The sequence below is a fragment of the Nymphalis io genome, chromosome 19 (assembly GCF_905147045.1).
Source record: "Nymphalis io chromosome 19, ilAglIoxx1.1, whole genome shotgun sequence".
Taxonomy (NCBI): domain Eukaryota; kingdom Metazoa; phylum Arthropoda; class Insecta; order Lepidoptera; family Nymphalidae; genus Nymphalis; species Nymphalis io.
The window spans coordinates 8959198-8982308 of record NC_065906.1 but is presented as its reverse complement, the minus strand read 5'-3'; the positions used below and the strand labels follow the sequence as shown (position 1 = coordinate 8982308).

Genomic DNA, 23111 nt, shown 5'->3' with positions numbered 1-23111 from the left:
TACAAGGTTTGCGCAAAGATCATATCATAAATCAGGACGTAAAATATACTTTAATCATTTTTGTAAATAATAAAATGTTGTGTTTTGAAGTATATTTAATAATATACAATTAAACGAATTAATGATAATACGACGACAACAATTACAACTACTATTACATACATTTTTTTTTTATAATATAGGTAGGCGGACGAGCATATGGGCCACTGATGGTTAATGATCACCAATGCCCATAGACATTGGCGTTTTAAGAAATTTTAACCATTGCTTACCTCGCCAATGCGCCATCCGCCTTGGGAACTAAGATGTTATGTGACTTGTGCCTGCCTGCCTAATTATTACATTGGCTCTCTCACCCTTCAATCTGGAACATAACAATACCAAGTACTGCTGTTTTGCGGTAGAATATCTAATAATAAAGACAAAAATAATAATACAAGTAGAGATTAATTGCTTATATGAATGTATGTAGATCCGAAAGTATTTGGCGCGTAGCATCGTTGTATTAGATTATAAGAGATATATACGAATAGATTTTATACTCGATTTATATCATTAAAAAATTCTATGTATATTTAAGTGTATGTTCATAATCACAAACGAATTTTCATTTTATTGTGTAAGTTTTGAAGATAAGTTATCAAGATAAGATGATTAACAGTAACAGTGACCGCCCGTGAATGTTCCACTGGGCTAAGACCTCCTTATTAGAGCTTATTCCATCAAGCTGATCCAATGCGTGTTGGTAAATACACATGTAGCATAATATATTATTTAATTATAGAGAAAATCAAGAGCTCGACAGGAAAATACTAAAATAGAATGATATATTGCAATTATTTATAACTATTGTTTATTATCCTTTTGACGTCACGTGTTTTACATGTGTAATGCAGATTATATTCCCAGTTTAACATAAAATAATAACAGTATTTAAGCTTTTATTGAACTTTTTAGTGGAAGGTGTTTTACGGGAAGGAGGATTTGTAACCGAGGCTTATGACATACTGAAACTTTCATAGTTTGAAGAACGTCGGTTTTTTTACCATGTCGTGACTGGTAAGCGAGAAGTAAAATTTTTTTTTTTTTTACTATTAATAGGCCAGCGTTTGGCCGTTGACTTGCCTGATGTTAAGCACGACACGGTCTGAGATGTAGCACGCTTGCCTATAAGAAACCTGTTTACTCTGAATTTGAAGACACCAACATTGTACCTATCGGGAAACACGGACTCAGGCAAAGCATTCCAAAGTTTCGCAGTGCGAATGATGAATGTAGACTCAAAGCGCTTCGTACGTAGGCGGGGAATTTCCACTGTGTACCTATGGCGCTTTGGTCGCGTTTGCCTGGCCGTTCGATAGTAAAAAGGGGCTGGAGGAATCAGTTCGTGTAATTCCTGAGCACATTCTCCGAAATGTATCCAATAGAAGACTGAGAGTGATGCAACCACACGTCGATGTTCAAGACTTTGGAGCCTAGACTCAACCAATGCGTCGTCTCCTATCAACCTTTTGGCACGCCTCTCAATCAACTCTAGAGCCTGAAGGTGGTTCTTGGCAGAGCCATCCCAAAGGTGAGAGCAGTACTCCATACATGACCTCACTTGTGCTTTATATAAGTTGAGCAGTTGTTCTGGAGTAAAGTAACGTCTGACTTTGGAGAGGATACCAAGTTTTCGAGCGGCTATTTGGGTTTTGGACTCAATAAAAGAGCCGAAATTTAGAGTCGACGTGAGAGTAATGCCACGAAGGTAAAGAAGGTTAGTTATAGGTACAGATACATTTCAGAAGGAGGGAGGTAGCTGGAATTCCCTCTTTTTGGCGGAAAACAAACACGCCTGCGTCTTAGATGCATTGAACTTGACCAGATTGGCATCGCCCCAATCGGACACTGCCTTAAGGGTCACGCTCAGGCGCTCTACCATGGCCTCTCTCTGAGCCTGGATTTGGGCCTCATTAGCTCGCGCGTTGGACTTGTAGCTCTCGACAACTGTGCAATCATCTGCGTACCCATGAATATCGGGAATCAGCAGATCATTAATGTGCAGCAAAAATAGTGTCGCCAAGAGCACTGACCCTTGGGGAACACCGGCATTTATAGCCATTTGATCCGACGAGTGGCCATCAACCACTACTCGTAACGATTGATTCCTCAGGAAGTCTGAAATTCCACAGGCCAGCAGGCTGGCAATATGCAGGAAGCTTGCTGATAAGGCCATCATGCCAAACCCTATCAAAGGCCTTCGAGATATCCAAAGAAACAGCAAGTGCCTCCCCGTGTTTCTCGATGGCCTCACTCCAGATGTATGTGACGTACACCAAAAGATCACCGACAGTACGGTTTCGGCGAAACCCGTACTGTCGGTCACTGAGAATGTCATTGGCTTCCAGGTACGTCAGGAGGTAGTATTTAGGATACGTTCCATTGTCTTGCACAAAATGGACGTAACCGAGATGGGTCTGTAATTGACAGGGTCAGCATGACTGCCCTTTTTAGGCACGGTCTGCACGTTAGCAAGCTTCCAGGACTTAGGCACTTGACCAGTCTCAAGAGAGAGGCGAAACAGACGTGTCAGGATAGGAGACAGTTCAGGCGCACAGTTCCTCAGGACAATTGCTGGAATGCCAACAGGTCCGCTTGCCTTGTTCACGTCTAGACTGCGTAGCGTTTTGCGAACTTCCTTTTGCCAAATGCGTATATCACTCATATGAGTGTCGGCGTTAGGTGTTGCTGGAGGTGTCGCGCTACCAGCGTCAAGACGTGAAGACTCCGCAAACAGAGACGCAAACAGATTTGCTTTCTCTTGAGCAGTGTGAGCAAGCTTCCCGTCAGGCTTCTGAAGGGGAGGCAGTGAGGGCCGTCAAAAGTTCGATTCAACCGCTTTAGCTAGGGACCAATACGCTTTGCTAAAATATTTCAATATAAGAGATTGGAAAACCGTAAGTTATTAGGGCGAGTGATCTAAAATCATATCTGTAGTTAACGGCTTCTTAACGGAAGATTAAAATACAAAATAATAAAATACAAAATAGAAATGAATGTTGATATTTAAAACGTTCTTAATATTATTTTTGTTTAAAAAATAATAGAACCTGTATGTATTATATATATATGGTTGTGTATGTATTTATAAAAAAAATTACGCGTGAATAATTCTGTTTGAAACAAAAATATCAAATGTTGACCTCGAAAAGGATACGTAAGTTTGGGTTACACAATACCCAGAAAACGTATTTGAATCAAAAACAAAAGGCTTAATGCAAACTTACTTCATATTCTCTATATACGGCGTTGAATCACGAAGTACGAGGCCGCGAGCATGTGATGTAACGCCAGCGTATGACTAAGTGAGCGCCGTCTTTATTATTTGAGGCTTGTGGGGTATCGTACAATGTTGTTTTGATTATAAATGTCACGATTTATGATTGAAAATTTAATTGTTAATATGACATTGTTTTAGAAATACTTGATGTTTTTAACTGACTTAAAAAGATATTATATAAAATAAATATACAGGATATTTTTAGAATTGCCACGATTCATTTTTAGGGTTTTCATTTACCAATCGTATGGACAAAGTTATGCGGAGATATTATAGAGTGCCAAAAGTGCGCTAAAACAGGCTCTCCATTCCCTCAATCTCATGGTGAGATGGTACGATAGTCCGACACGATCAGACAGAGTTCAAGTGCAGAATCAATGTCAATTTGTGTGCTGAGGCGTATGTAAACACTGCTAAATAAAACAACGGGCTGTTATTAAAAAATTCTCGACAGAAAACTCATACGAAATTATACTGGTCCCGACAGCCATTTTAACCCAGGTCCTCAAGTTTGGCCTTGTAGCCACTAGACCACACAATACAACTTCTATACTCGTACTACAGTGGTAGCAAATATGTGTTATTAGTAAAGTACATTTTATATTCTCAGATATATATATATTAAAATTCAGTTTATACAAAAGTAAATTTAACGAAACACACATTAATATAAAAAATATTATATATATATTTATATATATTATATATTTATATACAATATTATGTATATATTAAAAAAAAATCGTACCACATTATATATTAACGAAAATAAACAACACCTAAAAACTAATAGATCGTATTCTTCCAAATTTAAAGGTCGTCGGGGTGAAGGAAACAAATGCTTCATCGAAATCAATACATTTGACGATTTCAAAGGAGCATTTGCTTACATAAATGATTTATTTGATTTGTTGAATTTTATTGACTTCCAACAAATAATAAAAAACTGACATTAGTTAATGTTTATTAGAGTTTATTTTAGTAAATACTATTTACTTTCAATTCAAATGAATATGAACTTTTATTAGTAAAAAAAGATAATGATATAGAGTTAGAGGTTTACAGACGATTAATTGTATGTCAAGTAGACGCGCATCTTAAAGAAAGATGGCGTGTTTAAAACAGGGCAAGCACCACAGACCTTTGAGGTGCAACTTGACATTAAGGGTCATAAAAGGACACTGATACGACATGAAACAGCCATATATTATAGTAAATCGGATTGAATTGAACTTGATTGTCGTTAGACTTGCAAACTAATTTATTGAGTTTGTTATTTATCGATTCTGTCGGAACTAAAATGTTACGTTCAAACTTGGCGAATTCAATAAAGAATGAGTATCCGAGTTACATGATGACTGTATTTGTAACTTAAGACGCTGAGAAGAACATAAAAGAATGATTGAATACTAGCATAATATATCACTAGTAGCCTGGAATTTATGAGCATGGAACTCGTAAATGATCAAGGCCAATTGGAAGTGGGTTATAAAACCGAAGGCAGCTTTCTTATATCAATATCGAATATCGATATATTTGTAATCTAGTAATTTATTTTGATCAGTGTTCGAGTGTTTTTAATTACCTTAGTATCGGGCAATGTTAGCCAACCATTTCTTATATTCACGGGGTCTGCTCCTTGCAAAGTTGCTGAAGAAGCACACCGAGGACGCGTCTTCCAGTGTTCAGGTTCCCACCAGTTCACTAGGTCCAGGGATTTTGAGAAACTATGAGAATCCATAACGTGCCTTAATAATATCTCCCGATAAAAATCGTAATGCCTTTAGTTTAATCTCGCATGTAAACTCCTAAATGTTTTATATATACACAATGTTTTTTCTCAAGTCGAAATATTTACACTTTTAATTTCAGATTATTACCATATAAGTGGCTTATTTCTTGATACTCTATCAAACATCACGAATGAAAACACGTCAGTAAATCTAAATGCGCGAAAGGTGAATGAAATTACCTTACCAATGAGGATGTTTGTTTATTTACTGGTTGTCTAGCAACCGGGAACGGTACACATGGATTCCAATGCCACGGTGTTAATAACTCACGACCTCGTGAATTACCGCTAGCTTGACCCTGTTGAACTATTGCCTTCTTTGAAAAAGAACTTAGTCTGAAGGCACCTGTTTTGCGAATAAACATATAACCGATTTTGTGACGTGTTTCATTGAAATAAGGTTGAAATTAAAATATGGTGTTAAATAAAATGCTTCGTGATGTAAACAATGTTGGGATGCGATTTCTTGCGGTTAAAGCGGATCGGTTTACTTAGTTTTTCCGTATCAATGTGTTTTAATGAACGAATTTATATTCATTATTGTTACTGTAAACGATTGGTTTATTACAAAAAGCAAACGGTATAAAGCAGATTTTTTAAAATTGATTGGAATAGAGCCTTCGTCGACTCATCTCAACTCGTCAAGCAACGACTTAGAGAACTTAATTAATGATTATCGTGAATTCTAAAAAAAAGTAATATAATTGTAGCATATGTAATGTATATGTAATTTAAATTTAACAAGATTCAAAAAAAAAAATCAAAGGTTTTCTAAAAAAATTAAGACAAAACAAATATTTCAGTGTGTTTTATTTAAAAAAAAAACTATACAAATTCATTAGAAGCATCGATACGAAATAGTATAGTAACAGCCATTGAATGTCCCACTATTGGACTCCTCTCCCTTTTTGAGGAGAACCGAACCGAACCGAAACAGCCTGTGAATGTCCCACTGCTGGGCTAAAGGCCTCCTCTCCTCATTTTGAGGAGAAGATTTGGAGCTTATTCCACCGCGCTGCTCCAATGCGGGTTGGTGGAATACATATGTGGCAGAATTTCAGTGAAATTAGACACATGCAGGTTTCCTCACGATGTTTTCCTTTACCGTAAAGCACGAGATGAATTATAATCACAAATTAAGCACATGAAAATTCAGTGGTGCTTGCCCGGGTTTGAACCCACGATCATCGGTTAAGATTCACGCGTTCTTACCGCAGGGCCATCTCGGCTTTTTTTGAGGAGAAGGTATGGAGCTTATTCCGATACGAGATGCGATCTTAACCGATACAAAATAAGTATTAAAAATTAATTCATAAGATTAATTTTACTCTTTACTTTCACTTCAGCGCCTTTCACTTTCGAAATCTCAGATTTTAGAAAAGATCAGTGTCCATAAACACTAAATACATGTAAATGTTATGCGATTTCCACATCTACTCGTCGAAACCTACCAGAATTTGGAATTACTAATATCTAGTCGCGGCGCTTTCAAGATGTAATGTTTATTCTTAATACACATATTATACAAATATTAAGGACATTGAAAAGAAACTTTTTTTTATTACAGATTCTAATTTGGAGTCAACTGGTATCTTGTTGCACAAATTTTTAATTTATGTTTATATTATCATCATAATTTAGTATATTTTACGACACTGTATTAAATAGGTTTGGCCGCCTTACTTGGTGCTAGAGCCTTGTGCAAGCTCGTCTGGGTAGACAGTAGTTATAATCCACTAATCGCATAGTCTTCCGCAAATCAGCAATAAATAATTAGTTTTGTTGTGTCTATGTATAAACGGTAAGTGAATACATTATTGTTTATAATGTATTTTTTACAAAAAAAATACCACGTGCACGCCTTTTTGGTGCCAATTGTATATTGTGAAAGAACGATAATGCATAAAAATAAAGATATTTTGAGATCATACTAATAACTTTAATAGTATCGTACTTCTAAAAAAATAAATATTCTAAGAATAAAAAAAAAATAAAAAAATTCGTATACCTTTTATGTCGATGTATCTATACTATATCTTAAAGCTTGTTTGTATATAAAAACTTAAATAATGTAAATCGAATCATTAATTCCCCCCTGGTTAACCCGCCCTAAAGGGGACCTCCTCTTAAGAGGTCTGTTGATTATGGCTCAGACAAAAACTCCTAACAACAGATTTGATTAGATGACCTTAATAAACTGACCTTTGCCATCGCTATTAAAATAATCGTTGTTATAATAAATATATTTATTAGAAAAAGGAGGACAATTGCAGCAAACATTTAATTTCATATGCATTTAAGCATTTAACAAAGCTTAAGATCTTAAAGATCACCGAAACCAAAAGTGGTTTTGCCATTGTATAGTGTGCTTTATGGCAATTGCTTAAGCTCGATATAAAAGGAGCCTTAAGCTCACACTAGTCCGGACCATAAGTGATCGGAGTATCGGACTGATGTGACTCAGAGTCGTTTCCTTGTAGGGCGCTAGGTATGACGTCAACACTTTCGTTTCTAATTTAAATTCATTGAACGTGCGCAAAGGTAGATGCTTGTAATGCCAAATTTGGATTTGTAACCTATAATAATTTAGAAAAAAGTATTATTTTTTTATTACTTGTAATTATAAATTAAATAAAAGACAATCATTAATAGCAGCATTACACTTGCTTATAGTCTATTATTTACCTCCATGGTTTAATTTTTTTTATGATTCGAATATCGATGTTATTTTCTGGGTGATATAAAAGACTAAGCTTTAAGCTTTATTTTGACTCGTATATAATGTCTACATACATTTAAGATGTTAAAAAGCCATATTAACAAACAATACATCTCAAATCATTTTTATGCTGCAATTACAAAGCTCCGTGTTCGACCTACGTCTGTCCTAGTATCAACCCACGTGGTACCATTATTTCGCACAAGTTATTAAGACAATGTTTCATGTTTACATTGAATCAGTTAACCAGATTGTTTTGCGTAGATTTGATCCAAGTATAAAATTATAATAAATTCAAGGTATTAACCGTATTATGATAGGTATAAAATGAATTGTAAAAATTTCCTCAATATCAATCACCATCTCGAACTAATTTCTGCCAAATTGTAATCTCACTGAACACAATGAAATTTTAAGCTAAAAATTCATGGAACGGTTTTCACCCGCGCTCGTTGTTGTACATATATTTATCTTTAGTAGCAATAATATAATGCGTTAGGAGGGTTCACGCGGTTTATTTCTGCGATTCTTTGTATATACTGTAACTAGTAAATTCCGGAATTGAAAACATAACTTGATCATTTTTATATAGGAGAGTTAGCTATTATATAACTATTTTTATTGTTACAAATAGAGTAAAAATAAAAAATAAAAAAATTACCTGAGTAAAAATATTTTTTACTCATTATTTTAGTAGCTAGTATTCTGCCGAATTTACTCAATAGAATCCAAATCCCAAACCAGTCGTAGCTTCATGTGTTTTTAATAATGTACATACATGTAGATTTTTACAACCATTTAAGAAAATTAAGCTTATATTTTCTTTTGAATATAATGTTTCGTATATACAGTGTATTGTTCATGACCAGAAAAAGAGCGTCAAGTGTTCACAAGATCAATAAGCTATGAATTCTCGTTTCAATTGACTGATAAATTTCAATGAAAATGAAAGATATATGTGCTCCAATTTATTGTGGTCGAATAAATTATTCGCTTTGGACCAATGAGGTGTTGACTGTTGACCGATTTGTAATTTGCCAAATTGTCGACACATGTTTTTCAAACAAATGTTACACTAAGCCTTGAGCCTTGCCAAAATGTTTAAGCGCACAAATAAGTATATAAAAGTTTGTGTAAATATATTTGGCATGATTATTTGAATAAGTATTAATGAATAATTAGAGAATAACTTACATGAAAAAAACTTATATGCGAGGTTCATATTTCAAATAATATCTTCTACAAACGAATTGAAATGTATATTTTTAATGGTGTAAACCTGCATCTTCACAAAACGTGTTGTTAACAGAAAGTGAATTATTACAGATCCAAATTGCCAACAAAAATATTACAATATTGTGTAGCTCATGGTAAATATTTCAGTGTAACTAACCTTATACTTACTATTACTATGATTAAAGGAAACAAAAATAAATGGATACATGTAACAATTTTGCGGCACATTTTAAGCTATTATAAATTGTTTATCTAAATAACATCGACACAACAGGATAATACATGTCATAGCTTACATGGAAATTACTTCCTCACTGAATAATTCATATGAAGTTTATTACGACTCGTTGACACTAAGTATTCCAGTTCTCAGCAATTACAAATGGATATGCATTGACTAAACTCATTCGCATCTTATTCGTTTACCGTTTGTGTGTATGTATACAACTTACGTAGATACAAACACGCAAGCGATAAATGAATAAACGATGTAGTAAAACAACGTATTCTATTGAATTTCAATATCTGTGTAGGTACCTTATATTAATTCAAAGTTTGCTCTGGTTTATTGCAAACTTGGTATTAATTATTTATTATTCATCTAAAACTAAATCTTTTCAAAGTGAGTGAGTCTTTAATATCAAAATTCTATTTCTTCAGTAACAAGGCTTAAGTAGAGCTATTCTTTGACAAATTCAAAACTGACCGCAGAAGACGGTCGTGAAATATCAAAAAGTGATATATTGATTATAATGGTAATTATTCTTTACCTTTGCACATTCAAATTTTCTTACCAATCGATTTATTCTGGATTTCTGTGGGAAAATGAAAGAAAAATCTGGGTAGTAGTTTTTAATAGGAAAATATATTTAAAATATTTTATTTTTATGTTATCTTATGTTACCGTAACCGTAACAGCCTGTGAATGTCCCACTGCTGGGCTAAAGGCCTCCTCTCCTCTTTTTGAGGAGAAGGTTCGGAGCTTATTCCACCACGCTGCTCCAATGCGGGTTGGTAGAATTCACATGTGGCAGAACTTCAGTGAAATTAGACACATGCAGGTTTCCTCACGATGTTTTCCTTCACCGTAAAGCACGAGATGAATTATAATCACAAATTAAGCACATGAAAATTCAGTGGTGCTTGCCCGGGTTTGAACCCACGATCATCGCTTAAGATTCACGCGTTCTTACCACAGGGCCATCTCGGCTTTTTTATCTTATGTTGTTAAGGCTTAAAATTAAAATTTAAAATTATAAAGACCATTGTTTAAATAAATTGATGAAATGATGCTTTCATATACGGATATATTAATATAAAAAAATAAATTAGTAAGATAAAAACGTCCTCTATTTTTAGAAATGACCAATTTACATTATATTCGTGGAGAAAGTAATTTGTGCCAAAGTGAAATACAGTTTAGGGGAGTGTTTATTACACGTAATAGATGGTCTCGTTACACTAATTAAGCCTACGATGTTTTTTGTCCAAAGGTTGTAAATTTTCATGATTTTGTTTTCTTTTTAATATTGTTGTTACTATTATATATTTATTTTAAATTAAATAAATTAAAGTATTTTATGTCGTATCTCACAACATTTATATTAATTATCATACATTTATTATATTTATTATATACATATATATATACATATGCTCTAATTATAATTATACTATTTATATTCTAAGATAATCCCACAGATATTTATTATTTTTATTAAATATGATGATTGATGATTGAGATGATGGCGGGTGTTCAATGGATGCGACTAGCACAGGACCGGAAGAACTGGCGCGCCTGTGAGGAGGCCTATGTCCAGCAGTGATGATGATAATGATTAAATATGAGCAAATTCTTAAAAAACCCACCTATCCCATACTGTAGTATTAATAAGAAATAAGGCAATTTCAATCGAATAGCTATGACGTCAAGAAATAATAATATAGAAGTAAAACCTCAACATGATGCGTGCAAGGGCATCAATAAAGTTATTTAATAATAATAATAATAAAATGGTAATTCGATTTGTGTCTATAACACCATGCAAACTGTTAGTTACCAATATGTTGCCATTTTTATTTGCGCATACGAGTCTTGCAACAATGAAACCAACGAAAGTCGTCTAAATATATCTTCAGGAAATAAATATATAAATAATAATTCGTGTTAAATAATAATTCGTCTTTTTTAAATCATATTTTTTTAAAGATATCGCATCATATTACTGGTGGTAGAGCTTTGTGCAAGCCCGTCTGGGTAGGTACCACCCACTCATCAGATATTCTACCGCAAAACAGCAATACTTGATATTGTTGTGTTCCGGTTTGAAGGGTGAGTGAGCCAGTGTAATTACAGGCACAAGGGACATAAAATCTTAGTTCCCAAGGCGCATTGGCTATAAGCGATGGTTGACATTTCTTGCAATGCTAATGTCTAAGGGCGTTTGGTGACCACTTACCATCAGGTGGCCCATACGCTTGTCCACCTTCCTATTCTATAAAAAAAAAAATCATTCCCCAACTGAATCAAAATAAATGCTCTATTTAAGTGTACATATTATTTAAGACCAATATAGATACGGTGTGCGGTCAGACAAATTACATATTATGATGGCAGACGTCATTATACTTGCAACACAAGCGACAATTATATACGCAAACAATAATAAACAGGTAAACGCAATAGAAAATTATGTTTATTTGACAATCATGATTTAAAATTCACATCCGAATTACACAAATGGAATTTAAACTGTATATTCAACGCTTTACTCTGGAACATGACTATTAAATCCAAATAGGATATCCTACGTTGGTTCGAAAACAAATGCGATACGTACTAACTTCAAGACTAAACAAAAACTCGTTTATCGTTTACAGTCTTTATTTTAGTGTGATCAGTAAAATAAAGACTACAGTACATTACGTACTATGAAAATAGGATAAACGAAGATGCACACATATCATTTCATGCAAAATATGTCTATAAATTATCATTACAGTCATCAAGCGCTTACTAGCATGTTCTATGCAATACTAGAGGATTATTATATTTTCAAAGGAAACAATGGTAATAATAATCACTGTATTAGAAATTCTGAATTTAACAAATTACATTCTTCCAGGAAGCTGTTGGCGTTTGTAATGTAATATTACTTGACTATGAATTACATTTTTTTTGTATACATTGAATTATGTTTGTTTTTCAATTTTATAGCTATATAGTATGCTTATATGTTGAAAGGTATATTTATGTCCACGCGGTCAAGAGAAAAATGATGTCCAGGCGCTTTGCAAACGAATGTTGGCAAATAATAGATACACAAGAATATGTACATTCCTAAAATGTTTACATAAAAGTCTGCAATGCATCTTTTATAGAAAATCCGCACCTAACTATTTCTTGTTTAAAATTACTCGAAAAAATAAACAATAAACGTTAAATTTTTTAGCATAAAATAGCCTGGTAAAAAAATATCAAATTAATTTTAGTGATTTATTTACATATTCAACAGATATGATTATTTGAAAAAACCTATGAGAAAAATGTACACCCATGAAGAGCTCCCTCATAATATCTTGTCCATCATATTTCCCGTACAAATTCGGGACGGGTGATTAGTATAAATATATTTACCCCTACCAGGAGCCGAAAAAAAAACAATTAAAAACAGGTTTGCATCATCATATCACAAATGTACATTGCATACCAAAGTACACTTGTTCAAATATAACCAACCTAACAGTCTTATCAAAGCATATTGCAAAGCATATTCCGAATGTTGACTCAAGTGTATTTTAATGCATTCTTCAATTAGTACGGAATGCCCGTTAGAAATGGCTGAAAAGCGCTGGAAATAACTCGAAGTTCAATCAAGGACTCTTGGTTTAGAGAGCACTTGATATCGAACGTGTGGTCAAGCCGCGAAGGCATTCATTGGCTTTTAACTATCTGTTATAGATATTCAATAGTAGTAGAGGATTAATAAATCTTGTTTTTTTTTTTTTTTGAACGATGAAGGTAGAGTTTATAAATTTTGTTTTCTCTTTTATCAGTTTATGTTTTTTTTCTTTTAAGAACTATACTCGATGACAGATATTTGTGCAAGCCTGTCTGGGTAGATACGAACAGCGATACTTAGAATTGTTTGGTTCCAGTTGGAACGAGTTGGGTGAGCGAGTCAGTATAACTATAGGCACAAAAATCTTAAAATCTTAGTTCCGAAGATTGGTGGCGCGTTGACGATGTAAGAGATGATTAATATATCTTAAAGTGCCAATGTTTAAGGGTGGTGGTGTGGGTGGTGGTGATCACTTATCATCAAATGGTATATTTGCTAGTATAACTACCTATTTTAAATAATAAAAAAATATGCTAAAGCTAAAAGAACTAGATATAGTTATATATACGTGCTACTTAGCAATAACAGTGTTATTGGTACGATGCCCTAAAAGCGATAATTAGATTTTGCGATTATCTAGAACGAGGTCGTCTGGGTGGCAACACGTTTTAATTCAGTTATATAATATTCAAAAACGGTTACAACTGGATGACATCATTTATGCAATATTCAATTAAATCGTTTTCGTTAAATCTTTATTGATACAAATGGCTTAATTTTTATTTAATTATTCAGATTTACTAACAATTTTGTTCGATTAAATATGTTTTTGATTTTTAAAACAATCTTACCGAAGGTTTTTTTTATAGTACGAGTACTATTCATACGAGTCATATCAGTACGAGTTCTATGGGGGAGGCTTTCGTCCAGCAGTGGACGGCAAAAGGCTGAAAAAAAAAAACTATTCATTAAAAAATTTTTAGTCCCTTACTAAGTATTGATGCAAAAAATTATAAAGATGTTAATATTGGAATAATTCCTATATGTATTTATTGATACGCATATATAATTACTGGTGGTAGGACTTTGTGGGTAGGTACTCGTCTGGGTACCGCCAACTCATATTCTACCGCAGAACAGCAGTTCTTGGTATTGTTGTGTTCTGCTTTGAGCCAGTGTAATTACAGGCACAATATATATATATATATATATATATGGTTGATGATATATATGAGTATATATATATGGTTAAGATTTCTTATATTGCCAATGTCTATGGGCGTTGGTGACCACTTACTATTAGGTGGCCCATATGCTCTTCCACCTACCTATTCTTAAAAAAAAAACAAATAAAACCAGTATTATTAAGCATTATTAAATACTTATTTGTTTAGCTAAAACGTGTAGGTTGCATCGCTGCAATTTTGAACATTACCAAACAATCTCGATCACATCCTCCCACGGCTTTGGACATTTAAAGCAGCAGGGTCATTTCCACCAATCCTTTTATTGCCTCCGAAATAAAATGAATATTAAATTTGCCTTAACAAATCCTCAATGATTTATGAGTCTACGTGACAGTTTTAATGAATTGAAGGATTTATAATTTTTTAACTGTCATGATGATAAAATGTGTCTTGAATGTGTATTGTATATTAGTTGCCGTAATGGAAAATTGACTACCTCGTTGGCTAGTGGCTAGATATTAGGCCGCAGATCCCGATGTCTAGGATTCAAACCTCAGGTCAGGCTGATGAAAGATATTGGGTTTTTCTGTCGAAGATCCTCAGTAGCATCCCGGAGTCTGGAAGAACCTCACTATAAGAGGTGATGATACTTTTGCCCAGCAGTAAAATAGTTCAATATACACACATTTTATAGACGCTAAGTCTACTCATATTGAATTTCAGGTTACTCATTTATATGTATAGGTACATCTAGTATTTTAACGACAAATCATGGCACACATATAACAAGTATAATTTTTCTGATCTATGGGTAAGAAAAAGAGAAAAAAAAAGTTAAATAAGACAAATAAAAAAATTTATCTATCGACAAATTGCAATTTTATTTATTAAAATCAGCAACCGCGAAATGTATATTTCACATCCAAGACGTTTTCGTCTTCTAAAATAACTTTGAATAAAGTGTAATCCATTCATCTAAAATGTAATTAAAGAAATTCATAATTAATAATAATAGTACATATTTTATATGTAAGTTTATAACCCTATTAAACATAAATCAAACTTTATGTAATTATTGTATTATACTAATAAGAGGATTACGTTAATTAGATCAAAACAATTGAAAATAGATAAGAACTATGTAATTAACATGATGCCTTTTTAATATGTGGATATTTTAAGTAGAAATTTGAGTACATCGTAAGAAAGTTTTGTGACCATTAAAGTGAAAGAGTCGTTCATTATTATTATTTTTTTAAATTAAATTATGTAATAGTTATATATAGGTAATACAACAAATATATGTACACAATTAATTCATCTTTTATTAAAATTGTATTTTTTTATATAATAGGAAGGTGGACGAGCATATGGGCCACCTGATGGTAAGTGGTCACCAAACACCCTTAGACATTGGCATTGTAAGAAATGTCAACCATCGCTTATAGCCAATGCGCCACCAACCTTGGGAACTAAGATTTTATGTCCCTTGTGCCTGTAATTACACTGGCTCACTCACCCTTTTTCCACTACTATCGTCATCAGGTCACAATGAAACACTAATGTAGGTAAAATCGCGTCAATATGTAGCTAGTAGTCTATTAGTAATTCTATAGATTCCTTTTGAAATAAAAACCGTTGTTAAAATTATAATACGATATCGCGTGTATAAAGGCGTGAGATAGGTTGCAATGAGTATATTTGTATCTGTCGCTTGAATCGATAACTGAATTGTCGCGGAATACGTAAATGGATATAACGATAACGAATATTATTTATAAAAAATTTATAAGTATAGAGCCTTGTCGAAGTTACAAAGCAAATTTTTAATTTGTTTTAATTGTTAAATAGAATAAAGTAACACAACATTATTTATCACAACATATCGTAACAGCCTATGAATGTCCCACTGCTGGGCTAACGCCTCCTCTCCCTTTTTGAGGAGAACCTTAAACCTTTCAAAAAGGGAGCGTTCAAAAGAGGAGGCGTTCAAAAAGGGAGCACCACGCTGTCCAATGCGGGTTTTTTGAATACACATGTGACAGAATTTCAGTGAAATAAGATACATGCAGGTTTCCTCACGATGATTTCCTTTACCGTAAAGCACGAGATGAATTATAATCACAAATTATAATCACATGAAAATTCAGTGGTGCTTGCCCGGGTTTGAACCCATGATCATCGGTTAAGATTCATGCTTTCTTACCATTGGGCCATCTCGGCACCACAGCATATAGGACATATTAATTTTAGATGAAAAAGTTCCGAAACTTACAAACAACTATACACTGTTCCACTATTACAGCTTACATTGCACACTTGCACTAATGCGATTAAAAAAAAATTGGGGCGTTGCATCATGGATTGAACTATTTATATTTATCCTAAAGACCGGAAAATAAAAACAAAATCAACGTTAAGTTAATAAAAAAGTGAATAAATGAATCGTGTGTAAATACTAACACATATTACAGAATATTAGGTTATACTTAAAAGATTAATTGGTTGCTTTTAAGAGTTTCTCGACAGAAATCATTATTAGTCCGAGCTGGGTTTTAACCTAGGCCATACCAATAAGTAGCTTTATACGCTAGCCATTAGAACAACGAGCCAGTTGAAATAAAAATAAAAACTACTAACATAGCCAAACAGCCATGTAGGTATAATAACATTATATGTGTATTTAATAATCTGAAAAGCTGCAATGGTTACGAACTCAAGTCATAATTTAATATCAACAGGTTATTGCTTCACCCTTTAAAGGTTGAGCGTGTTTGTGTTATATAATTTTACATTTTAACCGTTTACGTTTCTATCGAAAGTTGGACTTAAAGTTTAAGCAATTCTGGTAATTCACTTCGTATTCGTTATTTAATTTCCCACGTATCTGACGCACACTGTAACCAAGCTAAACAAAATCGTTCAAAAGAAATTGTTGATTTCAATTACATTGTGTATTAGGCTTATTTAGATTTTTTAAACTTTGGATTTAAAGGTACATCAGACTGCATGCCAGGCAGTACGAAGAAAAATTAATATTTAATTATAAATATCGTTAAAAATATAATATGTTAAATGAATTTTCCTTTTTTTTTTATATAGAATAGGAAGGCGGACGAGCATATGGGCCACCTGATGGTAAGTGGTCACCAACGCTCTTAGACATTGGCATTGTAAGAAATGTCAACCATCGCTTACATATCCAATGCGCCACCAACCTTGGGAACTAAGATTTTATGTCCCTTGTGCCTGTAATTACACTGGCTCACTCACCCTTCAAACCGGAACACAACAATATCAAGTATTGCTGTTTTGCGGTAGAATATCTGATGAGTGGGTGGTACCTACCCAGACGAGCTTGCACAAAGCCCTACCACCAGTATTTCTATTTAGTCAAAATAATTTTGTTCCATAGTTATACATAGGTGAACGGTTAAAACAAGAAACATAGTAAGTTTATGTTAGACATATGGTCATAACATGTGAAATACAATACCTGCATTACAGCTGTTGCCAAATGATATGCAAATTCTAGACAAGACCGATTTATTCGATGTAATAATAGCGATACGTGACCTGAATTACAATCCCTTTAATTTGTCAAAGTATCGATCGCCTAAACTAGGACAGAAGGTGTGATGACACGTATTACTCCTTGAATAATACTATTACATATAATTTATATTCTTGCTTATAATTTAATTACTCTTATTATATAGAAATAAAAAGCTTTATACTAGGAACATAATGTAATTTCGTAATGTATTTTTACCATGAGTACAGATTAAGACTTTATTAATCTAAAAGAAGGTTTTAGTACTTTTGAAAATTGTAAAACCTGCACTAGACTGCATTCTAGACTTGGAAAGCGTAGGTCTAAACAAAGGTTGCATGCACTTGTCCAAGTCGGGGGTCATCGTAACACGGATGCCGGGATGGAATTCCGCGCTCTTACTAAATGCATCAGAAATAAAAGCTTTGTTGTAATTATATATATATCAATTTACTTATTCATTCATTATATAGACATTTTTATATAAAACATCATGAACTGTAAATTTATATTATAAATTTATATAATTCATCATGACTGTAAATGTATATAAATATAATGTATATAATATTATAAAATGATGATGATGCTGATTATGAAATAAATTATAGTAACTAATTAAAAACGTGAATAATAATTTTATATAATTGATACTCATTAAAAAATAAAGGTTCTCGACAAAAAAATTAAACATTAAATGCTTCTTAGTTAATAGTCATAGTCTAAACCAATTAATGATCGATCGAGTTTTCAATTTCCCTTTTCATTATTCATCCATTTCATAATTAATCACCTGTCCATAATTTTTCCAATTTCATCGCTTTTATTGACAACGTCAGCACTTAGTATATAGTTATCTATATTTAAGTTACAATGTTGCGAACTTTAGAACTATTTGGGAAGTACAATTCTACCTAACATTGTTTTCATAAAACATTATTGATTCATATAGCGCACGCTATGGAAGCTCTTAGGCGACACGATGTTAACATATTGATAAATTATAAATGCTCATAAACCTATCTCGTGTATCAAACTGTCCATTGATGAAACCAGAAAAAAATCATGTCCCACCAAATACAAATTAAAGCCATTCTTATCTTCTTAATAATAGTAATAATTATATCCTGGGACATTATTCACACATGGCCATCTGATTCCAAACTAGGCAGAGCTTGTACGATGGAAACCAGACAACTGATTTACATTTACTACTTTTCTTTTGTGAATACATACTTATATACATAAATTGTTTATCAATAAACATTACTGAGTGATTATGTATAAATCGAGTCGTTATAAATAATTTTTATGTAGTACAAATATTATCGTTTGCACTTATTACAAGGACATTACGACATACGTCGAACAAGATCACTTAATAAAGTTGACAATGAATACGTACTCATATATAGACTTCCACTTTGGAATAATGATCTACTACTGACTGAAATATTTATATTTTTTATTTATTTGTGGGTTTCATTTAAATCGTCAAATAGTTTTATGTAAGAGAAACAATTTAGTTATTATTCTTTGGCTTCTATAATCCCTACTACGATTCCTATAATCCCTACTATTATAAATCTAAAGCGAGTTTATTGGTTTGTTCGTCTTTCACCAAGTAATGGAGTAACCGATTGGCGTGTCATAGAGATAATTTATGGGCAGGTTTTTTATCTCTTGAAAATAAAAAATGCTTCTAATTAAAAATAAACACAGATCGACGTATTAAAAATTATTTATATTTAACGTTCAACTGATATCATTTTGTTATGTGCAAATGTAACCGACGCTGTTCCGTTGACTGGCCGTAATAATAATCATCGAAACGGTCGAGGTCAAGGTTCAGTTCCCAAGCTTCAAAAGAAGTTAGAGTATTCGATCTCTTTCACTCTCAATTATTACCATAAGGCGAGAAAAAGATAAAGTAATTCGCGTGTTAAAAGTAGACGGCGATTGGCACATTTATAAAAAACCACCCGTTGATGAATCACGAACAGGACCGGATAAAGGCGAGTAGATTATAGAATATTATTAATTATAGACTAGTTCATAACAAATGCACAAAATGTAAACAATATAAGGTCGAAATAATCTTACATTACGTATAATTATGGACAAATAAAATACATATACACTGTAGTAATTTCAGGTAAAAATATACTTGCAGTTTCCGTTTTATTAAACATTTGTTAAATAAACAATACCAAAATTATAGAAATGCACACTAAAATAACACAAAAGCTTTGAAGCCAAAATAGGCAAACACCTTGAATTTGAATACATAATTTTTGCCTTCTATCTCGTAGAAATAATATCAAGTCACTCGACGCTTGTAGGAGTTTGCCTATTTTAGCTTTAGGATAAAGCGTCCCTGATCAGCGAGATTGAAACAAGGCTTGCAAATTCAATTAAGGATTTCGTACATATATTATCATGATTTATTGTAATTTCGACCATATATTAAAAGAATAGAACTTAGAATTGTCTGTTTAATTATTCATTGTTATTTTCTTTATTATAAGGATACTCGATATAAATATTATTATTAATTATGTGACAAACACACGTTGGTAATGTGTATATAATTTATGAGAATAACAAACTAGAGTTGAAATAAAACAATATAACGTATGTCCTTAACAGCATGAGAGCCCTAAAATCCCTGGGAAAGTGTACTTGCCAGGACTTCAAATCGGGATCTTCGATTGTAACATGTTCTACCCGCCTTTCGGCACTTAATTGATATTTATTGAAATAAATTGATTAGTTTACAATGAACTATCATCAGTTGACTCAGAAAGGATGATGAGGGTGAAACATTATGGCATAACTGATTGCCACGTTGGTGACTAAAAATTAGACCGCAGTCTTGGATCCTGGGTTCGAATTTCGGGTTGGACCGATAGTAGCAATTGGCTTGATTGGCCGAAGTCGGTCAGGAGGATCATGGTATAACTTGTTGAAGTTTCTCTATTCACATCCAAGGACATATCACCTCTTTTACTCTTAATCAAGAGCAGAGGTCGTTTAGCGATTGACGGGGCTGTAACAGTATATTACTTTTGTACATTTATCTATAAACATTATATATATACCATTGAATAAAGGTAATATATTAGATAGATTCATCTTGTATTATGATCGTCAATTTCTTTTAATTATTAGCTTAAGTGCTTTCTTACCTAAAGTTTACTGCGACTTATGCCTAACAAAATTTACTATAAAAGCAAAACCCGTCGCAGCTTCGCACATAGAAAGTTAACAATAAACACAAATTTCCATCCTTCTTTTTTTTAAATATATTACGAAGCGAAAGTTTTTCTTAGAATATCAAGTCTTAATGTATTACAGTTTAAGATATGCGATGATAAAAATCAGTCAGACAGGACATTGACTTTCATATACATATAAAATATGATTAAGATATTATTAAGTCTATAAGAGAATTATAATTAATAAAGTCATAATACGAAAACAAAAAATTAAGTACTAAATTATATAAAGGACGTGACCGAGAACAGGATTACAGTCGTATTTCGTATTAGGTTTCGTAATTATCCTCTTAAAGTCATATAATGGATTTTAAAAAATATCATACGTTTTTATAAAGTAAATTATATTGAATGTGTTTGTTATCTATTTGTCGTAGATTTATAAGATAAGATTTTAATTTCTAAGAAATATACATCTTATATACAATCAATTAGCATAATGTGTATATTTGCAGTATTATTTATTAATGAAGTTATAACTTTGTTAGTGTTGTACCTGTTTATTCAATCAGGATAAGGTTATATTAGGGAGCCGGTGTGATCGAATATCCCGATATCCAAATGAAATGTAAATAAAGAAGGTAATAACGAAGACGAAAACAATAATTATATTCATTTAATATTTAGAAAACCGATGTAGAAACTGTTTCTGCTTATTTTTAAACAACCAATCAATTTTTCTTTTAAATAGTTACTAGGTTTGCGAAAAATGGACTAGGTTTTTTTATCGTTTAACAAAAGCCCAAGCGATGTTAACATATTATAAATTTATAAAAATAAAAAGCTAAAGAGAGACAGATGGGATCATTAGTTTCTAATAAAGTATGTCGCAAGCCGGTCATGTTGCGGCGGGAATACACAACGAAGGAAATAGCTTCAATATATTGTAGAACCGGCTGGGATGACCTGATCTATGCAACATTTAGCACATAGCTATGCTAAGGATACTTAATATCTAATCAAAAATATAGTGATGTATACTGAGGTCGTGCCTAGGTGGTACTATTGCCTGTGTGCGCTCCGTAGAGTACTTATCAATTATAATATATTCTAAATTAAAGTCATACATCATTTATCTGTGTATTTTATTAACAATTATATGATATATGTTATTATACAGAACAAAATATGTTTTATATTTTATTTTTAATTAAAGGAATTGTTATTATGTATTCCGGAATTACATATAACAAAGCTTTTTATTGAAATGTAATTATGTTTATTATTCAAGTTTTTAAATTATATCCCAAAGATGATTTATACATTTTTAATTATATTTTTAGTTATTAATCATATATTATTATTTCTTAGTTGATAGCACTTTGATATTATTACTTTTTGTATTATTTATATATAAGCTTTACCTGCATTTGAAGGAGTCTGGAGCCACCGCTTTTCTCCATTGTAGCTTCAATATTTAAATAAACACTAAATGGAAGACAATCACGGTGCTATAAATACAGATATAATAGTTTTAATTTATATAAATGTTTAACAATACTCGCGATTTACATAGACACATAATAATTCACAATATTTGACACAAAAGGATTGACATGACCAATAATTTTACCGCCGATTTCAATAATCCGAAAAAGGAATTCGCTTTCGGGAAAGAGCGTTTTGTTTTTTTTTTTTAACTCGTGGGCGCACGGCTTATTGCCATACAGCCGTTGTGAATGAGTTCAGTATACCGATTAAACAGCTAAACAAGCCGGTCGCCAAGCGCCTCGGTCGTAGGACTCAGCTGTTATGGCTGAGCGATTTACCGCGAGATGGCGTGTCGTGCAGCCTGCATGACTGTGCGCTGAGTAATCGACTGGCTGCAGCAACGCCCTGTATGTACGTGCGATAAATTTTGTTGTTTACTAACTTAGATAATAAATTATATAACTTAGCCTAAGTTACGGAATGAATAAAAATATATGTATATTATTATATAATTATATATTTATGGAATATTTATTTATGTATCGTATATATACATATATATATTGTATCTATTTTTTTTTTTATGTATTAAATAATTGTACACCCCTACCATCCTATCTCTCTCCTCTACCAAAGGTTGCCTGGAAGAGATCGCTGTTTTAGCGATAAGGCCGCCTATTGTACATTTTTCTTTTCTTTGTTTTGTTTTACTCCTATTATTTTTGTCTATATTGGTGTGCAATAAAGAGTA

The 23111-nt window shown here is 32.7% G+C and overlaps 1 protein-coding gene across 1 annotated transcript in view; it reads right to left on the bottom strand.

Moving 5' to 3' along the window:
• Positions 1–22728, bottom strand: part of LOC126776103 (uncharacterized) — a 36621-nt gene extending 13893 nt beyond the window's left edge. The window contains exon 1 of the mRNA XM_050498395.1: positions 22294–22728. Coding sequence (XP_050354352.1) covers positions 22294–22332 — 39 coding nt within the window. The 5' untranslated portion in view covers positions 22333–22728. The remainder of the gene's footprint in view (positions 1–22293) is intronic.
• Positions 22729–23111: the final 383 nt, after the last annotated feature.